The 25,247-nt window shown below is 36.7% G+C and overlaps 1 protein-coding gene and 1 pseudogene across 1 annotated transcript in view; both read right to left on the bottom strand.

The window, feature by feature from the left end:
- DNAH14 (dynein, axonemal, heavy chain 14) overlaps nucleotides 1–25,247 on the bottom strand; it is a 376,195-nt gene that overhangs the window by 123,049 nt on the left and 227,899 nt on the right. Inside the window, exons 44-52 of the mRNA XM_010852937.1 lie at nucleotides 23,998–24,038; nucleotides 20,004–20,120; nucleotides 12,447–12,605; nucleotides 10,755–10,890; nucleotides 9,148–9,209; nucleotides 7,795–7,979; nucleotides 5,844–5,972; nucleotides 2,155–2,292; nucleotides 976–1,143 (exon numbers count right to left, since the gene is read on the bottom strand). Coding sequence (XP_010851239.1) covers nucleotides 976–1,143; nucleotides 2,155–2,292; nucleotides 5,844–5,972; nucleotides 7,795–7,979; nucleotides 9,148–9,209; nucleotides 10,755–10,890; nucleotides 12,447–12,605; nucleotides 20,004–20,120; nucleotides 23,998–24,038 — 1,135 coding nt within the window. The remainder of the gene's footprint in view (nucleotides 1–975; nucleotides 1,144–2,154; nucleotides 2,293–5,843; nucleotides 5,973–7,794; nucleotides 7,980–9,147; nucleotides 9,210–10,754; nucleotides 10,891–12,446; nucleotides 12,606–20,003; nucleotides 20,121–23,997; nucleotides 24,039–25,247) is intronic.
- LOC104997945 lies at nucleotides 3,432–3,996 on the bottom strand (annotated as a pseudogene).

The raw sequence follows: 25,247 nt of genomic DNA, 5'->3' as shown, positions 1-25,247 counted from the left end.
CATTTCAAATACATGTACTATTTTGGGCTAAAGTCTCATAGCAAGGAGATAAAAAGCAAACCAAAAAAAGTTTTTTTTTTTTTTAAACATTTTAATCCAGAAAACTATTTGACTAAATCAGCATCGTTGGCAACATTCTTTGGTGTAAAAACAAGGCTTGCAAAAATTCAGCATGTTTATGAAATGTATACATGCTTTCATTTGTCTGAGAGCTGCAATAAACTCTCAGAAAAAAGCAAAACCAAAATCTATGTTATAGCCTTGTCACTTCTTTCCCTGATGAGAATCTTAGCCAGCATGTCCCCTTATGGGGCAGACTCCTCCCTCATATTCTCTGCTTCAGCTCCTCTTTGAAGTACCTAGATGCACAATTCTTGAATTTTTATACAGATGCTAAAACCCCCACCAAATAGAATAATTTACTACTGATGACCAGGAGAACATAGGCCCCAGACCTATTGGAGCCTAAGGATTGATAATGCTAATACCTGTGACCTGGCCTGGTTACCTCACCATCAACCAATCACAGCATTGTGCACGAGCTGATCATAGACCCTACTACTCCCTCCCTCACTTGGTCCTTAAAAGGCCTTGGCTGAAACCCTCTGGGCAGGTGGAGCTGCCTGAACACTAGTTGTCTCAGATTCCTTGTATGGCACCTTACAATAAACACTGAGCTTTGATTCACCACAACCCGGTGTCAGTAGATGGGTTTACTTTTTAACAGTCTTACAGGTTTCATCATTGAATTCTCTGCATGGAATTACTTTAATGATGCTTTTTAACTGGCTTATAGGATAAGCTGCTAACAGCAAAACTAATCAACTTGAATTGCTCTGTTTTCCCCCTTCTAACAATTAAGTGTTGACAGTATCAGTGAGTAGGGAAATGGAGAGAGAAAGTCAGTTCAGTAAAATTGCATTTTCTCAAGTTGAATTTTAAACTTAAGTTAGAGAATGAAGTTTTAAAACAAACCTTAAATATATCTCGAAGATTAAACATGTAGTGACATTTCGTTGGAGTTGGTAACATAGTCTGACATACTTGATGGTACACAGCTAGACAGCAAGATATTATTTGATCCTTAGTTTTCTGAACTTCTGGTGCAAAGTTATTGATAGAGAAATATGTTCCCAAATGAACCTTTAAAGAGAAATTTTATAATTTAGTTTGCCAAAACTTTTAAGAACAGACTATTTTTAGTTAATCCCTACTAGAAAGGAGATGTATATGCTATAATAGAAGATCAATTTTGTTTAAAATGTTAGTAATCAGAATTCATTTTAAACAGATGCCAGACTAGTACAAAGGATGTTGAGAACTGAGGAAAATTTCAATCGGTCCTAGTTTGGTGAAAGATTTAGAGGCCTGTGTTATGTGTTTTCTGGGGACAACTGATGCTCCACCTGTGTGTATAATACTAGTAAACTGAAAATTCTTCCATATCCTTGTTGCCCAGGAGATGTTACTAGAAGAAATATAAAGTGATAGAACTATTATCTCAGTTAAGATTGGTATATGTATATATTCTATACCAGGTTTTTTGAAGTGTAGATTATTGATCACCTGTAGAATTACTAAGTACTTTTTGAAAAATAGATTAAAAAAAATAATCTTTAAATTTTATGTTATAAAAAAGAAAAAGACAATATTGTAAAGTTAAAAAAGAAAATAAAAAAAGACATAATTAGTTTTGAAGAATTTAGTAAACTTGCATATATTTTTCTAATCAAACTAGGTTTCAAATTGAGGCATTTTTCTAATAAGATATTTCAGAATTTCTTCTCTCAATTTTTTATTCTACAAGGAAATAAAAAAACAAATACTAGCAAAAATCCAAGTGTACTTGTTGGCAATGCAGATTGCTGAGCTCCATTTCAGATATATTGGATTAGAATCTCTGAGAAAAAAAAACTTGGGATTTGTTTTAAACATTCATTAAACATGCCCCACCTGTATTTCTTATGCACAATAACTTACATTTTTGATATTTAGAGACAAATTATAATAGTAAGCCAGAAAATACAGAGGGAAAAAAAATCCATCCCCTTAAGAGAATTTTCTCTTAATATTAGTGGTTTTAATTTCTCATATTTTCCCTTATACTATAGAATTAAATTTGTTTTTTATTAGAAAATAAATTAGATGTATTACCTGGAAAATAGTTTTTATGGCAGTTTGTGGGAGATGAGGCAATACCAGAATGGAAAAATGTTTGAGCAGACGTGGGCTAATATACCTCCTGCTAACCGGAAAGACACAAGCTGCAACTAGCGAGAGATCCTGGATATTCTGTGGGAAGAGTAAAAAGGAGGAGTGACTGAATGTATCTACAGAAAGTGAAACATACATACCTATTTCCCAGCCCCCAAAGGACAAAAGGTTTTTAATGTTCAGGCAGGTTGGGGGCTCTGAGGAGCTCTGGTTCTTTATGTCTCAATGCAGAAAGAATTTAACAAGAGGCAAAGGGATAAGAGTGATTTATTAGAATAGGGTGCTTGTGAGGTTAAAAGCAGATGGGCAGGAGGATGCCTCACCCAGAACTTAGCAGGCTATAGTTTTACAATCAAGGGAAAAGTGGGGAGTGGGAACAGACCACACTCTTCCTCATTCTTGAGTAGATGTCAAGCTACCATCATCAGTTCCTCCTCCACATCAGGTATGGGAGTTTTCTTGTCCTTACATGGTGAAAATGGGACTGTCATTGTACTATTCAAATCAGCAGAAAGGTGGTCTATGCTAAAAATGGTAAATCATATGAGGTTTTGGTATAATGTCACCTTGTCTTTATATTTTTGTTATTAGTGTGCACAGAGAAACATGTCTTCGCAATCAACAACTTATTGTTTTGTTTTGGGGCATGTCTCACACTTCTGTTACATGGCTTTGTGGTTAAGCAAACCTGCTTTCTTGAATGATCATTAACTTCCAAGGGTCTCCCATACTTTTTCCTTTATTAATACTTATGATCCCTTAGCGGGATTAACTACTAATCACCTTATCACTTTACTTTGTCCTTATCAATGACAGTATTAGTCTGTCTTCTTAGAAGTTGTTGCTGTTGTTCAGTTGTTAAGTGGTGTCTGATGCTCTAAAACCCCAAGGACTGCAGCACACCAGGCTTTCCTGTCCTTCACTATATCCTGGAGTTTGCTCAAACTCATGTCCATTGAATCGATGATGCCATCCAACCATCTCATCCTCTGTCGTCCCTTTCTCCTATTGCCCTCAGTGTTTCCCAGCATCAAGGTGTTTCCCAATGAGATGGCTCTTCACATCAGGTGGCCGAAGTATTGGAGCTTTAGCAACACTCCTACCAATGAATATTCAGGACCAATTTCCTTTAGTATTGACTGGTTTGATCTCCTTGCTGTCCAAGGGACTCTTTTTTTTTTTTTTTTACTTTTATTTGCATTTATTTTTTGCGGCATTTATTCCCAGGCCATAAGTTTTTGTTTCTTCAGTTTTTCTTCTGGGATATCTTTTTCTTCTGTGCAACCTCCTCTTCTGGTTTAGGAACAATCTGTTCTTTTTCATCTCATCTCAATGTGGCAGGGACAGCTCATGTAGGGGTTGATCCGACCGTGAGCTCTGTAAGTCCTGCGCCGCATCTTGGGGGCTTTGTTCACTTGGATGTGCTCAATGACCAGAGAATCTACATCTAAGCCCTTAAGTTCAGCATTACTCTCTGCATTTTTGAGCATGCGTAGTAAAAATTCAGCACTCTTTCTGGGCCACCGACCCTGCGTCCAGCCCCACTGTTTGGCCTGTGCACACCTACCAACTCCACCGTTGTAACGGTGGAATGGCACACATTGCTTCTTTAAAGTGACATCCTTCAGATACTTGGTGGCTTTTCGGATATGCATACCCTTTATGGCCTGGGCAGTTTCACGAGTGTTCTTAAAGTGAACACGAAGATTTGAACCTCTTGATTTGCATGATTTTGTGGGGTTTTCTGGGTCAAGTGAATAGCTCATCATTTTTAGGGGTCACCTCAGGCTGATTACTGGAAAAGGCCAAGGGACTCTTAAGAGTCTTCTCCAACACCACAATTGGAAAGCGTCAATTCTTCGGAGCTCAGCCTTCTTTATAGTCCAACTCTCACGTACATACATGACTACTGGAAAAACTATAGCTTTGACTATACAGACTCTTGTCAGCAAAGTGATGTCTCCTTAATACACTGTCTAGGTTTGTCATAGCTTTTCTTCCAAGGAGCAAGTGCCTTTAAATTTCATGGCTTCAGTCACCATCTGCAGTGATTTTGGAGTTCAAGAAAGTAAAATCTGTCACTGCTTCCACTTTTTCCCAGTCTCTGCCATGAAGTAATGGGACCAGCTGCCATGATCTAACTTTTTGAATGTGGAATTTTAAGTCAGATTTTTCACTCTCTTCTTTCACCATCATCAAGAGGCTCTTCAGTGCCTCTTCACTTTCGGCCATTAGAGTGGTATCATCTGCGTATCTGAGGTTGTTTATATTTCTCCAGGCAATCTTGATTCCAGCTTGTGAAACTGTAATGCCAGAATACAGCCCAGCATTTTGCATGATGTACTCTGCATATAAGAAGTAACCCATTCTAAATATAATTCCAAGACATGTTACTTCTAGGAGGCCTTCTAAATGTCATCTGGAAATAGCTCCCCCCCTTTTTTTTCCTCTTAAAAACCAGTCATTAGAAAATAAAGAATATGTTACTGAGGCTAGTGAAAAGGATTCTGGTAATAAGTGAGAAATGAGGAGAAAAGCCTGGTGAATGTGTCTGTAGAGAAGATAGGATTAACTGGGTGAGAAGAAGTTTGACTGCTTACATAGTATTTTGACATATTACAACATGGCATTGTAAAGCTGGAAGCATAACGAAATAATACAGTTTATGCATGGTGGGGCATTTTCAGGTTTGTTTTTCCTGCATATGTTCATGCCCAAGGCCTTAGAAATACCATTAAGAGGCTACCTCATTATTTTCATGTCACTTCAAGAAAATTCTTTAGGTTGTGCATTTCACACCCATTTCTTGCCTTCTTTTTATCCCAGTCTCCTGGATTCTTCCTGGGGGCTGCATCTCCATTCTTCTCTCTGCCTTGGGTTGATGGTTGATTTAGACAGTTTGAGTGGTATCTGAGTTGATGTCACTCACCAGCAAGTGTATGTCAGCCAGGATCCTAGGACCAAGTTTATCTGAGACATGAAACAACCATCTAATTTTACAGATGAGGAAACAAGGCCCAGGAAGTTGAAATGATAAGGTTGGTTCTAGAAACCAGGGTTTCCAGAGAAAGACCCAAATAAGGAGAAAAGTACATTTACTTTTTAAAATATTAAACCCTTCTGATTGAGTTCAATGAACCAAAAATAATTACATAAAAATATCTCTTTGGAATTTTTTTGACCTTGTATGTAAGGTCTGAAAATCCTCTATGTTCTTGAAAATAAAGATGTGAAATAGTCTTACATAGAGATTAAGAATGTATTTCTTAAGCCACATTTTCACTAGCTTTTCTTATATGTAATAGTTGCTGAGGCAGTGAAAAATTTGAATAACTATTAATGTTTTTAACAATAGTGAGCATTTTTTTGACTCAGAAACCAAAACTATAGGACACACTTGCAATTTTTATTAAGATTTAATCCTACTAAAAGTAGAATTTCTGTGAACCCATAGACTTGTGCTGAATTGCAAGATGTAATTACAATTGTTAAATTAAGATCTTGACTTTATGTCCATCTGACTAGATTTTCTAAATATCTTGCTTAACTCACTCAACATTGTTAGAAATATTTAACTTATTGTTATGTAACAACATTTAACATAAAGAAAACCTTAGTATAAACTGTACCTTCCATGTAATTTTTTCAGTATCATAAATTCCTCCCATATCTAATAATTGTCTGATTAACTCCAGGGGTGGCTGTGCTCCATACATATCTGATTCTGGCATATTCAGATCATCAATAAAAATTACAATCTTAAAGAAGACAAAAGGTTTTAAAAACATATTAAACTCGATGTATGAATTAGGAATATTAAATATGCTATGCTAAGAATATACTAAGAAGAAAATTATATGTGTAGTTTTCTATTGAAAAGCAGATGACCAAATTCTATTTTGAAGATATGATTTTAGAAAACAGTAATCTCTCAAAATAGTGGAAACTACTCATTTTCTATTGTTGCTGTTAAGTTGCTTCAGTCGTGTCTGACTCTGTGCGATTCCATAGACGGCAGCCCACCAGGCTCCCCCATCCCTGGGATTCTCCAGACAAGAATACTGGAGTGGGTTGCTATTTCCTTCTCCAATGCATGAAAGTGAAAAGCCAAAGTGAAGTCGCTCAGTCGTGTCCGACTCTTCACGACCCCATGGACTGCAGCCTACCAGGCTCCTCCATCCATGGGATTTTCCAGGCAAGAGTACTGGAGTGGGGTGCCATCGCCTTCTTCGACTCTTTCTCTATAGACTTCCAATAATTACATCTAATTATAGTTAGAAATGTATTTGATGGTGGACAAAGTAATCTTATCAAGGCTATTACACAGGAACGTGGATATTATTCATGCAGCATTTACCTATTGCATGCCTGCTATTGGCAATGCACTGTTTTAGGTATTTCATTATTTATTTAACATGTGTCCTGATTTAGGAATAAAATTGTTATCTGGAACTAGACTTTTGAAATTCTGCTGCAAATGCTGTGGTCAGGGGCAACCAGCAGAAAAGTCAGGTACATTTACAGTTTTTAAACCTGTGTTAATTTCTACCTTTGAAACTATCATGCATTTAAAGTGTACTGATTGTATTATCTCTTCATGAATTAGCCCTTTAGATTGCATTTATTTTTGTAAAACAAGTAAAGATTTAAAAAATACAGACAGCCATTTATTTTGAATTATCTAATTACATAATTTGTAACTATCATATCATCTTTTTTGGGTAAGATACTCTGTTTTTCTATCACAAACTGGGTAATTATAAGTAAACCAATTTGACCAAAATTTCACCTACGTGAATTTTTCATTTCTGTGATTAGGTTGACCAATTATTATTCTTTTCAAAATCCTTAAGACATACCCAATTAAGTAAAGACTCATAAAGTTTATTTAAATCTTCAGTTAAAATTAAGGAAGGGAAATCTGATTCAAACCCTTGAAAGCTCTCTAAATTGATGGGCACAGGGGTTAAACTCAGGGGTTCTTAAGGGCCTCCATGTGATTTTCTTACTAAACAATCCTGAATCTTGACCTTCAGCTTATTTTAGGAAATGACTGGAATCACTGATTGTAAATTTCAGTTGTGACAGAGAGTTTGTTTCAACAAGTGGACAGTTAGTAATGCACTAAGCAGACTGAAGATAAAAATAAGGAACGCCCAGTACCACTTCAAGAAAGTAGGAATTGTCCAGGTTATTACAAAGCTATTCTCTTAGTACCTCTCCTTGGTGCTGTGGATATCACAAAGTTCTCTCCCTTTCTTTTGGAAAAAAATGTGCTGACATATACAGTAAAAGATCACTGACATCTAACTCATTTTCTGGCCTTATCTACTCACATTTAATTCAGATTCCAGTAGTTTCTTTGGGCCTTAATAATTCTGAATCAGTACAATTCTTCATGTTGTAAAGGGAGTTATATTGATCTGGAAACCAAAGTTTCCATTATAAAGTGAATTTTCTAGTAATGTTCAGGAGTGTAGTTAACACTTATCTTTCCCATATATTAGTATTAATTAAAATTAGTCACTATCACTTGAGTAGTATAAGCATATTAGTCAACAGGTATGGGAGATGTTTTACCCTATTGTTTTTTGGTGCTCCAAGAGAATCTTTAGTTCTTCTTACTAGCTTCTTAAGAATCATCTCCTTAGTTTTGGCAGCTGACGTATTGATGTTAAAATTTATTGCAGAGACTATAATTCCTTTATTGCTATTTTTAAATGAACTTTCATCAGTTTTAACGTCTGCCTTTTTAGTAATCTTATCTATGATGCCACATATAGAAAAAGGTCAAGTTAGAATACTTTCAGAATAGTTGAGCTTTACTAAGTTATTAAAAATATAAAAATCACATAATTTTACTCTACTATTGTCATTTTCAAGAAATTACTCTGAGGACATTTCAATGAGAGAAGGAATACCAACTATAAAATGTTTCCAAGTGTTTCCTTACTTTTGTGTGGTGAAGAGTGTTTCTTTGCAGCCATAGTCAAATGGAACAGTAGGAAACTCATGTGTGCTCAGTCGCTCAGTGTGTTCGACCCTTTGCAGCCCCATGGACTGTAGCCTGCCAGGTTCCTTTGTCCATGGGATTTCTCAGGCAAGAATACTGGAGTAAGTTGCCATTTCCTACTCTAAGGAATCTTCCTGCCCCAGGGATCGAGCCTGTGTCTCCTACATTGGCAGGCAGATTCTTTACACTGAGCCACCTGGGAAATCCATGAAAACTCATAGAACCCTCTTTTTATTTATGCACAATGCACACATATAACTTTCTCTGCTTTTAAAATATTTAGGTTTGCAACATACTATATTTATAACAAAATTACACACGAAACGCTAAAAGCAGCATGTAGGCACTGAAACTAGGACATATTCCTTGAATGAGCTTCATCTAGAAGGATTATTTGGGCTGGATGATTATTTTGGTAAAAACAAAACCAAACAACTCTCTGACAGGAATTTGGGGGCCAGACTCCCTTTCCCATTCTATATCTATCTCTGGACCACGCATCTTTTCCTCTTCAGAACAGAGCTGTTGCTCCCCACACTACTAAATCAGATTTTTAAGGCTGAGGCTCCTGAAGCTCGATTTGAGAACTGCTATAGAATCACAACTTTTCTACTGCAGTATTTCTAAAAGCATTAAAGAGCAGGATAGATAGATATTGCTTTCAGTTACTTCTAGACTTAGTCTGTTTCCACTAATGAGCCAGGATACCAGTTTTCTGGTAAGAAGTTTTAGTACCCCTCTACCATAAGCATTCTTTCTAGCTTTCGAGTAGGGCAGAAGAGTTTGAGATGATAGAGGATGTTTCTCAGATTTTAAATTTTAAACTAACAATTGAAAATTTTATTCTGAGATATTTGACAGTATGAAATGACATGCATATGATTGAGATAGGAAGGTTTTAAAACTACTGTAATACATACCTAGACCTCCAGTTGCTGTCTTATGAGTTTCAGAAAGCAAGATGCTGATATTCTGTTTGAAGCTATTGGAATAAAATGTTTTAAGGATTCAAAATTAGCTTATTTACCATAGTAGCCAATTGAACAAAATATAACGGAAGTATCAGGGTTTGGCTGATTTTACTCTTATTGCCTACTAGGAAACAACTATACACTTTTTCCTGTTCACACTTTGAAAGATAAAATTAGTTACCATTAGAATTGATATTCGAATTTAACAAAACATGGGCTTACAAACTGAACAAATTCTTAAAATTCCAGGCTATAGGATATTTTCTACGGATGGTAAGCTATTAACTCTCTTGTCCCTTTATAAAATGCATTTTGCCTTATGGCTCACTCAACAAAAGGCCCATTCACCTTTATTTTGGTTTTGTCTTCAGGGGTTTCTTTTTTTTTATGTTATCTTTCTTTATGGTCACTTCAGTTTAAATACTGAACATATAGTAAAATCAATTTTTTCAGACTCTATTATTTTTTATCATAATTCAGATAAGGAAAGGTTCTTATTGTATTAAATGCTTCAAAAATTATTTCTCTGCTTTTTTAAGCCCTAATTTAGGTGTAGAAGGATACTATTAATATTCCAAAATCATCAGTGTGAGAAGTAGATGATGGTGGACTAAAAGTGACATTGAATAAAAAGAAGCAGAGGAATTCAGATGTATTTTGAAGACAGCACAGATCTGACTAATAGAAGACTGGCCATGCAGCAGAGGAAAATGGGGACACAGGGCTTGGGAAGAATGAGACAGGTTATTGGGGATGGGCAGGTGAGGCAAAAAGGGGGAATTCAAAGATGATCTGTACGTTTCAGACTTGAATAACTGGGTCTCATTTATTTCAGCGAGACACACTGGAGGAAGAATTGATTTGGAAGAGAAATCAAGAGTTATACTTTGGCTATGTTAATGTAGGGATGTTCAGGAGATATCCAAGTATACATGTGACACAGGTCATTGGACATATAAGACTCATGATTAGAGGAAAGGTCCAATATGAATCTCTCCACAATTACAGTTTCTTATTCAATTCAAACAATGTTGGGCTTCTCTAATATTTTAACAGAATCAGAATCAACTTAAAACACTTACAATCTTTATTTGCACAATTTAGATTTCTTTTTCATTCCTTTTTTTCCCTCAGGAAGAGACATACAGAATGACAAATTTCTTCGTAAAGAATACTTTTTATATTTGATAAGAAGGAAATTTATTTTTAATGCAAAAAACAAAAACTAAAACCCCAGATATATGCTACATGGTATTTGTATGTTTTAGTTGTAATTTTCCAGGAAGGAAAATAGCTTGTAATTGTACTTTGTTATATAGAACAAACTGAGATCTTAAATTTAGTTTTTTATTTAAAATAAAATTAAGAAATTTTCACTTAAAGATATTAATCTAGTTGTTAATACTCCGGAAAAGCAGAGATTTTCTTCTCACTTCTCTTTTGAATAATTCTGCATTTTCACATAACAGGTTTGCTTCTTTAAACTATGGTACATTTATACATTAAGGCAAACCATGTTTTTACCGGACAAATCAAATTTAGAGTTTAATGCATACAACCTTGATTTTTTAATTTCATTATATAATAGGACTTCTCCTAAAACTGATCCATATTTCACATCAAATGCTCCTGAGCCCTCTAACTTTTCAAGCATTTGATTAATGGCAGCGGTTTTTCCAACTCCAAAGTCTCCTAAGGGAAAAAATATGTTAGGTTAGATTTATATACAAGAAAATGAGTAGATTCTAACATATTAAAATGAAACAATAACATGTAATATTTGAGAATTGCATGAAAACTGTATTTTTGCTCTTCCATTTAATAAATGTGGTTAAGAATGGGTAGAAAAAGGTAGTATGTAAACCTCTCAAAATCATTTGATTTGCATCTTTTAAAAAAGAGAAGATTAGGAGTTAATCATTATCTTTTATCTAATGTCTTTTTGCTTGCAGCACAGCAGAACTACTACATGAAATTATTTTCCCCTGAAATTTTTTGCCAACCCAATCTGGGAGACAAATCTGATGACTAGTGATTTACTGCAACAGAACAGAAAATTATGATCCTATAATTTACCAAATATTAAGTAAAACTAAGAATTTCCTTTGACCAAACTGAAGGCAAGGTATGGATTATCTGAGAGTTCCAGCTTCATTTTGCCTGAATACTTTGAATACAGAACTGGGAAAGTGATACTATTGCCTTTGGTGAAAGGCAATACAACTTAGAAAAGATAACTGAATGGGTTGAAATAAATGTTAAGAAAGTAGAATCTGTATTTGAATTTCTCCTTTGATAACGGTAAAGGGTTGAAATATTTTAACAATGGGTTGAGGAATTATGTGTACATGTTTTTGTTTTTTTAATCAGGCAGTTTCTTTTTATTTTTGACTTGCATGTAGTTATGTGTGTGCTGCTGCTGCTGTTGCTAAGTCGCTACAGTCATGTCTGACTCTGTGGGACCCCATAGACGGCAGCCTACCAGGCTCCCCCGTCCCTGGGATTCTCCAGGCAAAAATACTGGAGTGGGTTGCCATTTCCTTCTCCATTGAATGAAAGTGAAAAGTGAAAGTGAAGTTGCTCAGTCGTGCCTGACTCTTAGCGACCCCATGGACTGCAGCCTACCAGGCTCCTCCATCCATGGGATTTTCCAGGCAAGAGTACTGGAGTGGGGTGCCAGTACCTTCTCCGAGTTATGTGTGTAAACTGAAGTAAATCAATCAATGATGCCAATGGCCCTCTAAGGACTTTAGCCCAGAGGTTATGTAGGTCATACTTATATTAATCCAATAGTTCTACTTCTGGAATTTGCCTTGAAGGTAATGAAAAGAGGAAAAAGATTTATAGTGTTCTGTATTGGCAAACAGGGTTTCCCTCGTGGCTCAGCAATGAAGAATCCACCTGCAATGCAAGAGATGTGCGTTCAATCCCTGGGTAGGGAAGATCCCCTGGAGAAGGAAATGGCAACCCATTCCAATATTCTTGACTGGGAAATCCATGGACAGAGGAGCCTGGCAGACTACAGTATATGTGGTCACAAAGAGTCAAACACAATTTAGAGACTAAACAGAAAAAATTGGCAAACCTGGGGAAATGGGCAATCATACACTGTTAGTAAGAATGTATATTGAAAGAGATACTAAATCTTTTCAGGGCATATTTTTTCCCACTCGTAAAATAAAATGTTTGGACTACATAACGATTAAGCTCTTCCTAACTCTGAAATTGTATTTAAATATTTTTAATACCTGTGAGAAGTACTGGGCAGGAGTTCTTTAAAAGAAGGCTTACAAGAAAAGAAAGGCATGTTGTGTCTCTGGTAGCAATATAATTAATGCTCTCTCCACATTCTGTTATCTTCAAGAGGTTTTCACTGGATCCTTGAGGATCGGCTAGTATTGAAGTTCCTGTTAAAATTTTTTTAAAGTTTTAAATGACCTATAAATAAATGTTAATTTCATCTTTTAGATACTAAATACTTTCTGGAAAAGTCTGTATATTATTAACCAATTTAAATATATACATATAAGCCACTATTTTTCCAAGTGCCTGGGCACCTCTGCTCAGAAAATTTCCCTTTCATTCATACTTTAGGCTGGTGAACTCACAACACACATTTCTAAGTCCACCACATACAAACTCTGATTTTTCTACCACCAAACATACTCAAATGCCCTCATATGCAACATAAGTGTCTCCTCTACTTTCCCTCCAGTAAAAATGAAAGTAACTTTCCTGCCAAAGACTCCTGCAATCCTTTTCTTAAGAACATCACTTCTTTGGTAATCCTTCCCCCTCATCACTATCAGTCTCTCCTTTCTATTGGAATTTTCTATTGTATAAACATATATGTGCTAGTATCGCCAATCTTTTTAGTGATTGAACCATATGAAATTGATATTTTTCTTAGTAAAAATCAGGTGAATATGGCCAATTTCATGCCCCAAAGGAAACCAAATCTCTCTTTATCCCATAGCCTCCTATTACACAGCCAAAACTCTCAAAAGGGTTAAATACTACATAGCCTCACTTCCTCATCTTTCGTTTTACTCCTTTTTAAATTAAAAATTAATACATTCACATGGTACACAATTCAAAACTATGGTATGCAAAGGTATGCATACATAGTCTCTTTCTCATACGTATGTCCTAGTTACCTAATTCCCAATATATGGAGACTGTTCTGCAATTTTTAAAAAGTGTAGTGTAATTTTAGAGATCCTTTTATAACCTTAAAGACTTTTTTCTGATTAGCATTGCATTTAATGAATGTATAATAAAATATTCATCAGTGCTCCAGTGATAGATATTTATGGCGTTTCCAATCTTTTGCTATTACAAATAAAGCTAAGTTTATGTCATTTTTGGACATATGTCCAAATAATTTCTTATAAGTAGAGTTGCTGGGTCACTATAAACTTACATATGATTTATAATTTCAATAGATATTGACAAATTGTCCTCTGATGTTTGAAAGTCTTTGAGGCCATGGCCCTTTGCCAAAAGTATCAAACTTTTTGATCCTCATCAATATTATAGGAGAAAAAAAATGTAAATCTAATTCTAGTTTATTTTGCATTTCTTTTATTATGAGTCAACTATATCTCAGAGTCATTTGTTTTTCTATGAACTATTTATTTATATTCTTTATCCATTTTTTTCATAGAAAATGGGCAACTGGCCTTTTATTTTGAACTGTAGAAGCTACTTACATATTTAAAAAATTAGCCTTTTGTAATACACGACTTAATGACTGAACAACAGGTTTGGTAAGCACGTGATTTGCTTCCAAGATATAACAGATAGCAGTTTTGCCAAGTGGTTAGCCATGGCATAACAGGGGTCATGAGCATTCAAGCAATACTTCTACACTGAGTCTTAGCTGCCAACAACTGATTTTTAAGTTAGCGTCAGGTATCACGATTTTTTTCAAGTTACTGCCTTATTTATAGGAAAATCTATATTAATTATGATACAAGTTCTGTCTGCTCTAGTAAGGATACAAATATAACAATGGTGTTTCAAAGGTGGAATTTTATTCTTCTCTTACAAAACAGTCCAGGGCTTATATGTAAGCACACAGTATCAGGAACCCACACTTTGCTTCTTTCGTCTTTTTCTGCCATTGTTAACATGCACTTCCCATATCTAGGTCCCAGATGGTTATTTTAGGTCCTGCCACCATATTTGCAACTCAGAAGCCAGAATTTGCAACTCAGAAAACACTAATATTAATACATTCTTTTCTTTTTTAAATTGGAGGATAATTGCTTCACAATGTTGTCTTGATTTCTGCTGTAGAATGACACAAATCAGCCATAAGTATATATATATATTCCCTCCTTCTTGAACCTCTCTCCCACTTCCCCCCATCTCACCCTTCTAGGTCGTCACAGAGCACTGGGCTGAGCTCCCTTTTACACATGATAATGTACATGTTTCAAGGCTATTTTCTCAATTCATCCCACCCTCTCCTTGTGCCATTGTCCACTTCTGTTCACATTTCATTGTCTAGAACTGGGTTACATGGCCACATTTAGCTACAAGGAAGGTTTAATTGGAAAACCAATTGACCACATGAATACTTTATTCACAGAGAGACAGGAAAGCATGGAGATGATTGACAAGAAGCAGTTTACGCCACACACAGGGTATTAACGTAAAAGGAATATGGAAAGAAAAGTAGGATCAACTTAGCATAACAGTCCCAAATTGTCTAATATTACTAATTAACTTTACCACCATCAAAGTCCTATTATTCCATCTTGTTATTGAAGAAGGAAACATAATATGTTTTCCTATATCCCCACTCAGGATTCACTGGAAATTGTTTTATTAATAAAAGTGAGTAAGTATTTATTGAATATTAATGAATGTTGAGCTTCAGAATACATCCTCGGTGACCATAGATTTGTTGTTGCAGTTGCTAAGTCATGTCCGACTGTTTGCAACCCTTGGGACTGCAGCACAACAGGCTTCCCTGTCCTTCACTATCTCCTGGAGTTTGCTCAAACTCATGTCCATTGTATTAATGATGCCATCCAACCATCTCATCCTCTGTTGCCCCCGTCTCTTCCTGGCCTTCAATCTTTCTCAGCATCAGAGTCTTTTCCAATGAGTTGGTTCTTTGCATCAGGTGGCCTTGATACTTTGCATCAAGTAGTGGAGCTTCAGCAACAGTCTTTCCAATGAATATTCAGGGTTGATTTCCTTTAGTATTGACTGGTTTGATCTCCTTGTTGTGCAAGGGACTCTCAAGAGTCTTCTTAAGCACCACATTTCAAAAGCATCAATTCTTGTTCCCAGCCTTCTTTATGGTCTAACTCTCACATCCATGCATGATTACTGGAAAAACCACAGCTTTGACTATATGGTCCTTTGTTGGCAAAGTGATGTCTCTGCTTTTTAATATGCTCACTCGGTTTGTCATAGCTTTCCTTTCAAGGAGTAAGCGACTTTTAATTTCATGGCTGCAATCACCATCTGCAGTGATTTGGGAGCCCAAGAAAATAAAATCTGTCACTGTTCCAATTTTTCCCCTTTTATTTGCCATGAAGTGGTGAGACTGGAAGCCATGATCTTAGTTTTTTGAATGTTGAGTTTTAAGCCAGCTTTTTCACTCTTCTCTTTCACCCTCATCAAGAGACTCTTTAGTTCCTCCTTCACTTTCTGCCATTAAAATGGCATCATCTGCATATCTGAGATTGTTCATATTTCTCCTGGCAATGTTGATTCCAACTTGTGATTCATCCAGCCTGGTATTTTGCACGATGTACTCTGCATATAAGTTAAATAAGCAGAGTGACAATATACAGCCTTGATGTACTCCTTTCCCAATTTGGAACCAGTCAGTTGCTCCACGTCCAGTTCTAATTGTTGCTTCTTGACCTGAATACAGATTTCTCAGGAGGCAGGTAAGGTGGTCTGGTGGTAAGAGATTCCCATCTCTTTCAAAAATTTCCACAGTTCGTTGTGATCCACACAGTCAAAGGCTTTAGCATAGTCAATGAAGCAGAAGTACATGTTTTTCTGGAATTCGTTTGCTTTCGCTGAGATCCCACAAATGTTGGCAATTTGATCTCTTGTTCCTCTGCCTTTTTAAAATCCAGCTTGTACAGCTGAAAGTTCTCAGTTCACGCGCTACTGAGGCCTGGATTGAAGTACTTGAGAATTATCTTGCTAGCATGTGAAATTAGTGCAGTAGTACGGGTTTGAACATTCTTTGGCATTGCCCTTCTTCGGGACTGGAATGAAAACTGACCTTTTCCAGTCTTGTGGCCATTGCTGATTTCCAAAATTTGCTGACATGTTGAGTGCAACACTTTAACAGCATCATCTTTAAGGATTTTAAATAGCTTAGCTGGAATTCTGTCACCTCCACTAGCTTTGTGTGTAGTAATGCTTCCTAAGGCCCACTTGACTTCATGCTCCAGGATGTTTGGCTCTAGGTGAGTGACCACACCGGATCATTAAGACCTTTTTTTGGTATAGTTTTTCTGTATATTCTTGCCACTTCTTCACAATCTCTTCTGCTTCTGTGAGGTCCTTGATGTTTCTGTCCCTTCTTGTGCCCATCCTTGCATGAAATGTTCCCTTGGTATCTCTAACTTTCTTGAAGAGATCTCTATTCTTTCCCATTATATCATTCCCGTTCTATTGTTTTCCTTTATTTCTTTGCATTGTTCACATAAGAAGGCCTTCTTGTCTCTCCTTGCTATTCTCTGGAACTCTGCACTCAGCTAGGTACACTTTTTCTTTTTCCTTTGCTTTTTGCTTCTCTTCTTTCCTCTGCTATTGTAAGGCCTCCTCAGACAAACACTTTGCTTTCTTGAATTTCTTTTTAGGATGGCTTTGATCACCACCTCCTGTGCAATGTTATGAACCTCTGTTCATAGGTCTTCAGGCACTCTGTCTACCTAATCTAATCCCTTGAATCTATTCATCTCCTCCACTGTATAAATGTAAGGGATTTGATTTAGGTCATATATGAATGACTTAGTGGTTTCCCCTACTTTCTTCAATTTAAGCCTGAATATGGAATGAGGAGTTCATAATCTGAGCCACAGTCAGCTCCAGGTCTTATTTTTGCTGACCGTATAGAGCTCCTCTATCTTCAGCTGCAAAGAATATAATCAGTATGATTATTGTCGTCTCTCACATTGTTGAAAAGTGTTTGCTATGACCAGTGTGTTCTCTTCACAAAACTCTGTTAGCCTTCGCCCTGCTTCATTTTGAACTCTAAGGCCAAACTTGCCTGTTACGCCAGGTATCTCTTGACTTCCTATTTTTGCATTCCAATCCCCTATGATGAAAAGGATATCTATTTTTGGTGTTAGTTCTAGAAGGTCTTGAAGGAATGGTAAACCACTCCAGCATTCTTGCCTCAAGAACATCATAATCAGTATGAAAAGACTACAGATTAGGGGTACTCTTTTCAAACAAAAAATGCTTTCGGGAAAAAAAAAAACTTTAATCATAAAAGGTAATTTTTGAAGTGTGATGCTCAAACAATCTTTTATACTATGGGTTACCATGGGAAAAATGATATCGATATCCTTAAATGTTATGAATTAATGATGTTAAATAGTCTTTTATTTTAGATTAAAATTGATGCATGATATGATTTAATTTATACATAATAAACCTAGATAGCATATTCAAAAGCAGAGACATTACTTTGCCAACAAAGGTTCATCTAGTCAAGGCTATGGTTTTTCCTGTGGTCATGTATAGATATGAGAGTTGGACTGTGAAGAAGGCTGAGTGCCGAAGAATTGATGCTTTTGAATTGTGGTGTTGGAGAAGACTCTTGAGAGTCCCTTGGACTGCAAGGAAATCCAACCAGTCCATTCTGAAGGAGATCAGCCCTGGAATTTCTTTGGAGGGAATGATGCTGAAGTTGAAACTCCAGTACTTTGGCCAACTAATGTGAAGAGTTGACTCATTGGAAAAGACTCTGATGCTGGGAGGGATTGGGAGCAAGAGGAGAAGGGGACAACAAAGGATGAGATGGCTGGATGGCATCACTGACTCGATGGACGTGAGTCTGGGTGAACTCTGGGAGTTGGTGATGGACAGGGAGGCCTGGCGTGCTGCGATTCATGGGGTCGCAAAGAGTCAGACACAACTGAGCGACTGATCTGATCTGATATCATATTTTAATACATAATTGTACCTATACTTTCATGTATATATATTTGTTGTTATTGTTGTTATTCAGGTGCTATGTGATGTCTGAGTCTTTGCAACCTCACGGACTGCAGCATGCCAGGCTCCCCTTTCCTTCACTATCTCCTAGAATTTGTTCAGATTCATGTCCACTGAGTTGGTGATGCTATCTAATAATCTCATCCTCTGCTGCCCCCTTTTCCTTTTGCCTTCAATCTTTCCCAGCATCAAGGTCTTTTCCAATGAGTAGGCTCTTTGCATTAGGTGGCCAAAGTATTGGATCTCCAGCTTCAACATCGGTCCTTCCAGAGCAAAATTAGGAGTTTAAAAAGGGAGGTGGCAAAGTTTCTCTGAAGAGAGAAGTCTTGGAACTTCTGTCCATTATCTTCATGTACTTGGAGTGCGCTCCTTGCCACCAAGATCTGCAGTGACCTCTCTGCAAGAACCAAATCAAGCTGCTCTTCATTCAACAGATTGGATCTAATTGCATATGGGTTTACAGTGCTCCTGACCCTGGAACTTGTTATCTTCCCACAGACCACAGTAGCCTGGTCTGACACCAGGACTTCTGATTTGCATTATATAGTGGTGAATCAAAAGTGATACAGTGGTACTAAGATTACTGTTATGAGTTTGGGTTTGAAAGCTTGGAGAGTTTGAGTTTCTTCTAAACCCTTGCCTACAATTAGTGAAGTTGGGGCCAGAGGAAGCAATGTCTTAGATTTGGAGAAAACACCTCTATAGTTTCCTGTAAGGGTGGAATGGTACACTAAGACACTGAGTTATGTGCACTGATAGTTCATTTTTTTTCATGCTGAAAACTAAGGATAAAAATGACCAATATTAGCATTACCATATGATACACAATTTGGGGTTTCAAATAACTGTAATACTGTGGTAAATATTGTACACTAGAACCTTGCTATTTCCAATGAAATTAATTTAGATTTAGAATTTTCTGGATGCTTCATGTTTCTGAGATTTCTAGTTGTTTTCTGTCAAAAACTCTTATAACTAAATTTTGAAACTCTCTGAGAGAAACCTCATCTCAAAGTAATTAAATTCAATTTGCATTCATTGAATTTTTTATATTTGCAAGAAATCTACATGAAGCATATTAGTCCATATTAAGCTCCTGCCTCAATTTCAACTAAACTCTAGAAGTACAACAATTTTCTGTTATCTTTTTCTTCTATATATAGAAGAAAATTGAGAATAAAAATGATTTAGCACATATGCATATTTGTCCAACTATGATTATTTATTTTTAATTAGCAAGTTCCTTTACAATCAAGTTGCTACATATATGTTTTACTTGTTTCAGAAGAGGTCCTTTACCTTTTTTCCTTTCAATAATCATGCTAATTAAAATATTGAGCACTTCCACTAGCAAGATTTTTAGTTAACTAAAATTTAAAAATGTACAATGGTCTCAATCAAATACTAATACATTTAAACTTTCTCAGAAAGCAATATTCAGAGGTTATTTTTTAAAGACTATTTTGTAAACCATCCAAATGAGTTCCTGAACAGACTTGGAATACATCAGTCCTCAAAGTTGCTGATATAACCACTTGTATATATAAAATATCAATAATTTATAGAAATTAGAACATGACTCTTAAAATAATTCTTACCTCTTTGTACTAGTGTCTGAATATTAGGAAGTAATTCTGACCATGGTATAAATTCACATTGCTGTATATCCACAAAATACCCAAAAATAGAATGTTCACCATTTGGAAGGTTGATACCTACATTTGAAAATGATAAATAAAGAGTCTCATTCATGGAATGTTTAACTAAGAATATAATCTCTATCTGAGAGATGTGATTATTTGATCAGAAATAATAATCCCTCATTAAAGGTATAACCAAACACATAAAACAGGCCTATCATTTTTCCTTCTAATCTTTAATTGTATAAAAGCAAAGCTTTATTATCTCTGACTTATTTTGGATCCAGAAAGTAAGATGAATCATTCATTATCTGATATTGTTTGAAATCTTACCCAGAAGTTCTGATTATTACCATGTACTGTATATTATTCAGTTCAGTTCAGTTCAGCCACTCAAGTCATGTCCGACTCTTTGTAACTCCATGGATTGCAGCATGCCAGGCCTCCCTGTACATCACCAACTTCCAGAGTTTACTCAAACACATGTCCACTGAGTTGGTGATGCCATCCAACCATCTCATCCTCTGTTGTCCTCTTTTCCTCCTGCCTTCAATCTTTCCCAGCATCAGGGTCTTTTCAAATGAGTGAGTTCTTTGCAGCAGGTGGCGAAAGTATTGTTTCAGCTTCAGCATCAGTCCTTCCAATGAATATTCAGGACTGATTTCCTTTAGGATGGACTGGTTGGATATCCTTGCAGTCCAAGGGACTCTCAAGAGTCTTCTCCAGCACCACAATTTGAAAGGATCAATTCTTCAGTGCACAGCTTTCTTCACAGTCCAACTCTCACATCCATACATGACTACTGGAGAAACCATAGCTTTGACTAGACGTACCTTTGTTGGCAAAGTAATATCTCTGCTTTTTAATATGCTGTCTAGGTTGGTCATAACTCTTCTTCCAAGGAGCAAGCGTCTTTTAATTTCATGGCTGAAGTCACCATCTGCAGTGATTTTAGAGCCCCCCAAAATAAAGTCTCTCACTGTTTCCATTGTTTCCCCATCTATTTGCCATGAAATGATGAGATCAATTGCCACGATCTTAGTTTTCTGAATGTTGAGTTTTAAGCCAACTTTATCACTCTCCTCCTTCACTTTCATCAAGAGGCTCTTTAGTTCTTCTTCACTTTCTGCCATTAGAATGGTATCGTCTGCATATCTGAGATTGTTCATATTCTTCCCGGCAATCCTGATTCCAGCTTGTGCTTCATCCAGTCCAGCATTTCTCATGATGTACTCTGCATATAAGTTAAATAAGCAGGGTGACAATATACAGCCTTGACATACTCCTTTCCCGATTTGGAACCAGTTGGCTGTTTCATGTCCAGTTTTAACTGTTGCTTCTTGACCTGCATACAGATTTATCAGGAGGTATTCCCATCTGGTATTCCCATCTCTTTCAGAATTTCCCACAGTTTGTTGTGATCCACAAGGCTTTGGCATAGTAGTAAAACAGAAGTTTTAGAGATGTTTTAAAGATGTTTTTCTGGAACTCTCTTGTTTTTTTGATGACCCATTGGATGTTGGCAATTTGATCTCTGGTTCCTCTGCCTTTTCTAAAACCAGCTTGAACATCTGGAAGTTCACAGTTTACGTATTGTTGAAGTCTGGCTTGGAGAATTTTGAGCATTACTTTGCCAGCGTGTGAGATGAGTGCAACAGTGCAGTAGTTTGAGCATTCTTTGGCATTGCCTTTCTTTGGGTTGGGATGAAAACTGACCTTTTCCAGTTCTGTGGCCACTGCTGAGTTTTCCAAATGTGCTGGCATATTGAGTGCAGCACTTTCACAGCATCATCTTTCAAGATTTGAAATAGCTCAACCAGAATTCCATCACCTCCACTAGTTTTGTTCATAGTGATGCTTCCTAAGGCCCACTTGACTTCACATTCCAGGATGTCTGGCTCTAGGTGAGTGATCACACCACTGTGGTTTTCAGGGTCATTGCTGGCAAATAATTGTTCATAGTATTCCCTTATGGTTTTTTTTGTTGTTGTTGTCAGTTGTTATTTCTCCTCTGTAATTTCTTATTTTGTTTATTTTGGCCCTGTCTCTTTTCTTCTTGGTGAGATTGGCCAGAGGTTTACTGATTTTTGTTTACTCTTTCAAAGAACCAGCTTTTGGTTTGGGGGATGTTTTATTATTGTCTAATCTCCGTTTTTTTCATTTACTCTCTGATTTTTATTTCCTTCTTTCTGCTGATGTTAGATTTTGTTTGTTCTTTTTTCTAATTATTTTAGATGATAGGTTAGTTTGTTTGAGATTTTTCTTGTTTTTTGAGGAAGACCTATATCACTATGCATCTTCCTCTACGAACTGCTTTTGCTGAACCCAACAGGTTTTTTATAGCAGTGTTTTCATTACCATTTGCCTCAAGGTATTTTTTAATTTCCTCTTTGATTTCATCATAGATCCATTGGCTTTGTAGTAGCACATTGTTTTGCCTCAATGTAATCATTCTTTTGCTCATTTTTCCTTGTGTGATTAATTTCTAATATTTTCTTGATATGTAGTCAGAAAATATGCTTGAAATAATTTTTTTTTAATTTTTTAAAATTTTATTTTATTTTTAAACTTTACATAATTGTATTAGTTTTGCCAAATATCAAAATGAATCCGCCACAGGTATACATGTGTTCCCCATCCTGAACCCTCTTCCCTCCTCCCTCCCCATATCATCCCTCTGGGTCGTCCCAGTGCACTAGCCCCAAGCATCCAGTATCGTGCATCGAACCTGGACTGGCAACTCGTTTCTTACATGATATTATACATGTTTCAATGTCATTCTCCCAAATCTTCCCACCTTCTCCCTCTCCCACAGAGTCCATAAGACTGTTCTATACATCAGTGTCTCTTTTGCGGTCTCGTACACCGGGTTATTGTTACCATCTTTCTAAATTCCATATATATGCATTAGTATACTGTATTGATGTTTTTCCTTCTGGCTTACTTGCTGAGGCTTGTTTTGTGTCCAAGTCAATGGCACCCCACTCCAGTACTCTTGCCTGGAAAATCCCATGGATGGAGGAGCCTGGTGGGCCGCAGTCCATGGGGTCGCTACGAGTCGGACATGACTGAGTGACTTCACTTTCACTTTTCACTTTCATGCATTGGAGAAGGAAATGGCAACCCACTCCAATGTTCTTGCCTGGAGAATCCCAGGGACGGGGGTGCCTGGTGGGCTGCTATCTCTGGGGTCGCACAGAGTTGGACGCGACTGAAGCAACTTAGCAGCAGCAGCATATGGTCACTCCTAGAGAATGTTCCATGTGTACTTGAAAAGAATGTGTGTTCTGCTTTTTGATGGAATGCTCTATAAATATCAATTAAGTCTAACTGTTTTATCATTTATTATCTCCATTGCTTTACTGATTTTCTGTTTGGAAGATCTCTGTCCACTGGCATGACAGGGCATTAATGTCTCCTACTATTATTGTATTTCTGTCAGTTTTTTCCTTTATTTCTGCTAATGCTTATTTGATTTTTGTGGGTGCTCCTATTTGGGGTGCATATATGTTAATGACTGTAATATTCTCTTCTTGTATTGATTGTTTTATTATTATATAATGTCCTTCTTTATCTTTATGGCCTTTTTAAAAAAGTTTATTTTGTCTTATATGAATATTGCTATCCCTGCTTGACATTTCAGTTTTCATGAAATATACTTTTTCATTCCATCATTTTCAATCTATGTGTGTCCTTTGCCCTAATGTGGGTTTCTTATATCTGTATATTTGTTTCCTTCTTCAGATTTGGAAAGTTTTCAGCCATAATCTCTTTTTTAAAGTTATTTTATACTTTTTAAAAAAGAAATTTATTTTTAAGTGATTGGTGATTGGTTTACAACATTGGTTTGATTTCTGCCATATATCAACATGAATTAAACATAGGTGTACATACGTCCCCTCCTTCTTGACTCTCCCTCCCAACTTCTGTCAGTCATAATTCTTTCAAATACATTTTTTATTCCCTTTTCTCTTTTTCATCCTTCTGGTATTCCTTCTATGTATAGATTGGAATGCATTATATTATTCAATAGGTCTCATACATTGCTTTAATTTCTTGTTCTTTTGTCTTCTCTTTGCTCTTCTGACTAAGTGATTTCCATTATTTTATCTCCCAGGTCACTTTTTCATTCTTCTGCTTTGTACAGTTTGCCATCATTGCCTTTAGGTCAGCTTTTATATTAGAAAATCAGTTTCCAAATTTTAATTGGCTTCTGTTTGTAAAGCATCACTACGAACAAAGCTAGTGGAGGTGATGGAATTCCAGTTAAGCTATTTCAAATCCTGAAAGATGATGCTGTGAAAGTGCTGCACTCAATATACCAGCAAATTTGCAAAACTCAGCAGTGGCCACAGGACTGGGAAAGGTCAGTTTTCATTCCAATCCCAAAGAAAGGCAATGCCAAAGAATGCTCAAACTACTGCACAATTGCATTCATCTCATATGCTAGTAAAGTAATGCTCAAAATTCTCCAAGCCAGGCTTCAGCAATACATGAACCGTGAACTTCCAGATGTTCAAGCTGGTTTTAGGCAGAGGAACCAGAGACCAAATTGCCAACATCTGCTGGATCATGGAAAAAGAGAGTTCCAGAAAAACATCTATTTCTGCTTTATTGACTATGCCAAAGTCTTTGACTGGGTGGATCACAATAAACTGTGGAAAATTCTGAAAGAGATGGGAATACCAGACCACCTGACCTGTCTCCTGAGAAATCTGTATGCAGGTCAGGAAGCAACAGCTGGAACTGGACATGGAACAACAGACTGGTTCCAAATAGGAAAAGGAGTACATCAAGGCTGCATATTGTCACCCTGCTTATTTAACGTATATGCAGAGTACATCATGAGAAACGCTGGACTGGAAGAAGCACAAGCTGGAATCAAGATTGCCGGGAGAAATATCAATAACCTCAGATATGCAGATGACACCACCCTTACGGCAGAAAGTGAAGAGGATCTAAAAAGCCTCTTGATGAAGGTGAAAGTGGAGAGTGAAAAAACTGGCTTAAAGCTCAACATTCAGAAAACTAAGATCATGGCATCTTGTCCCATCACTTCATGGGAAATATATGGGGAAACACTGGAAACAGTGTCAGACTTTATTTTGGGGGGCTCCAAAATCACTGCAGATGGTGACTGCAGCCATGAAATTAAAAGATGCTTACTCCTTGGAAGGAAAGTTATGACCAACCTAGAGAGCA

Source organism: Bison bison, unplaced genomic scaffold (genome assembly GCF_000754665.1).
Source record: "Bison bison bison isolate TAMUID 2011002044 unplaced genomic scaffold, Bison_UMD1.0 scf7180017864317, whole genome shotgun sequence".
Classification (NCBI taxonomy): domain Eukaryota; kingdom Metazoa; phylum Chordata; class Mammalia; order Artiodactyla; family Bovidae; genus Bison; species Bison bison.
The sequence above is the reverse complement of the archived record's forward strand: the minus strand, read 5'-3'. Positions and strand labels throughout refer to the sequence as shown.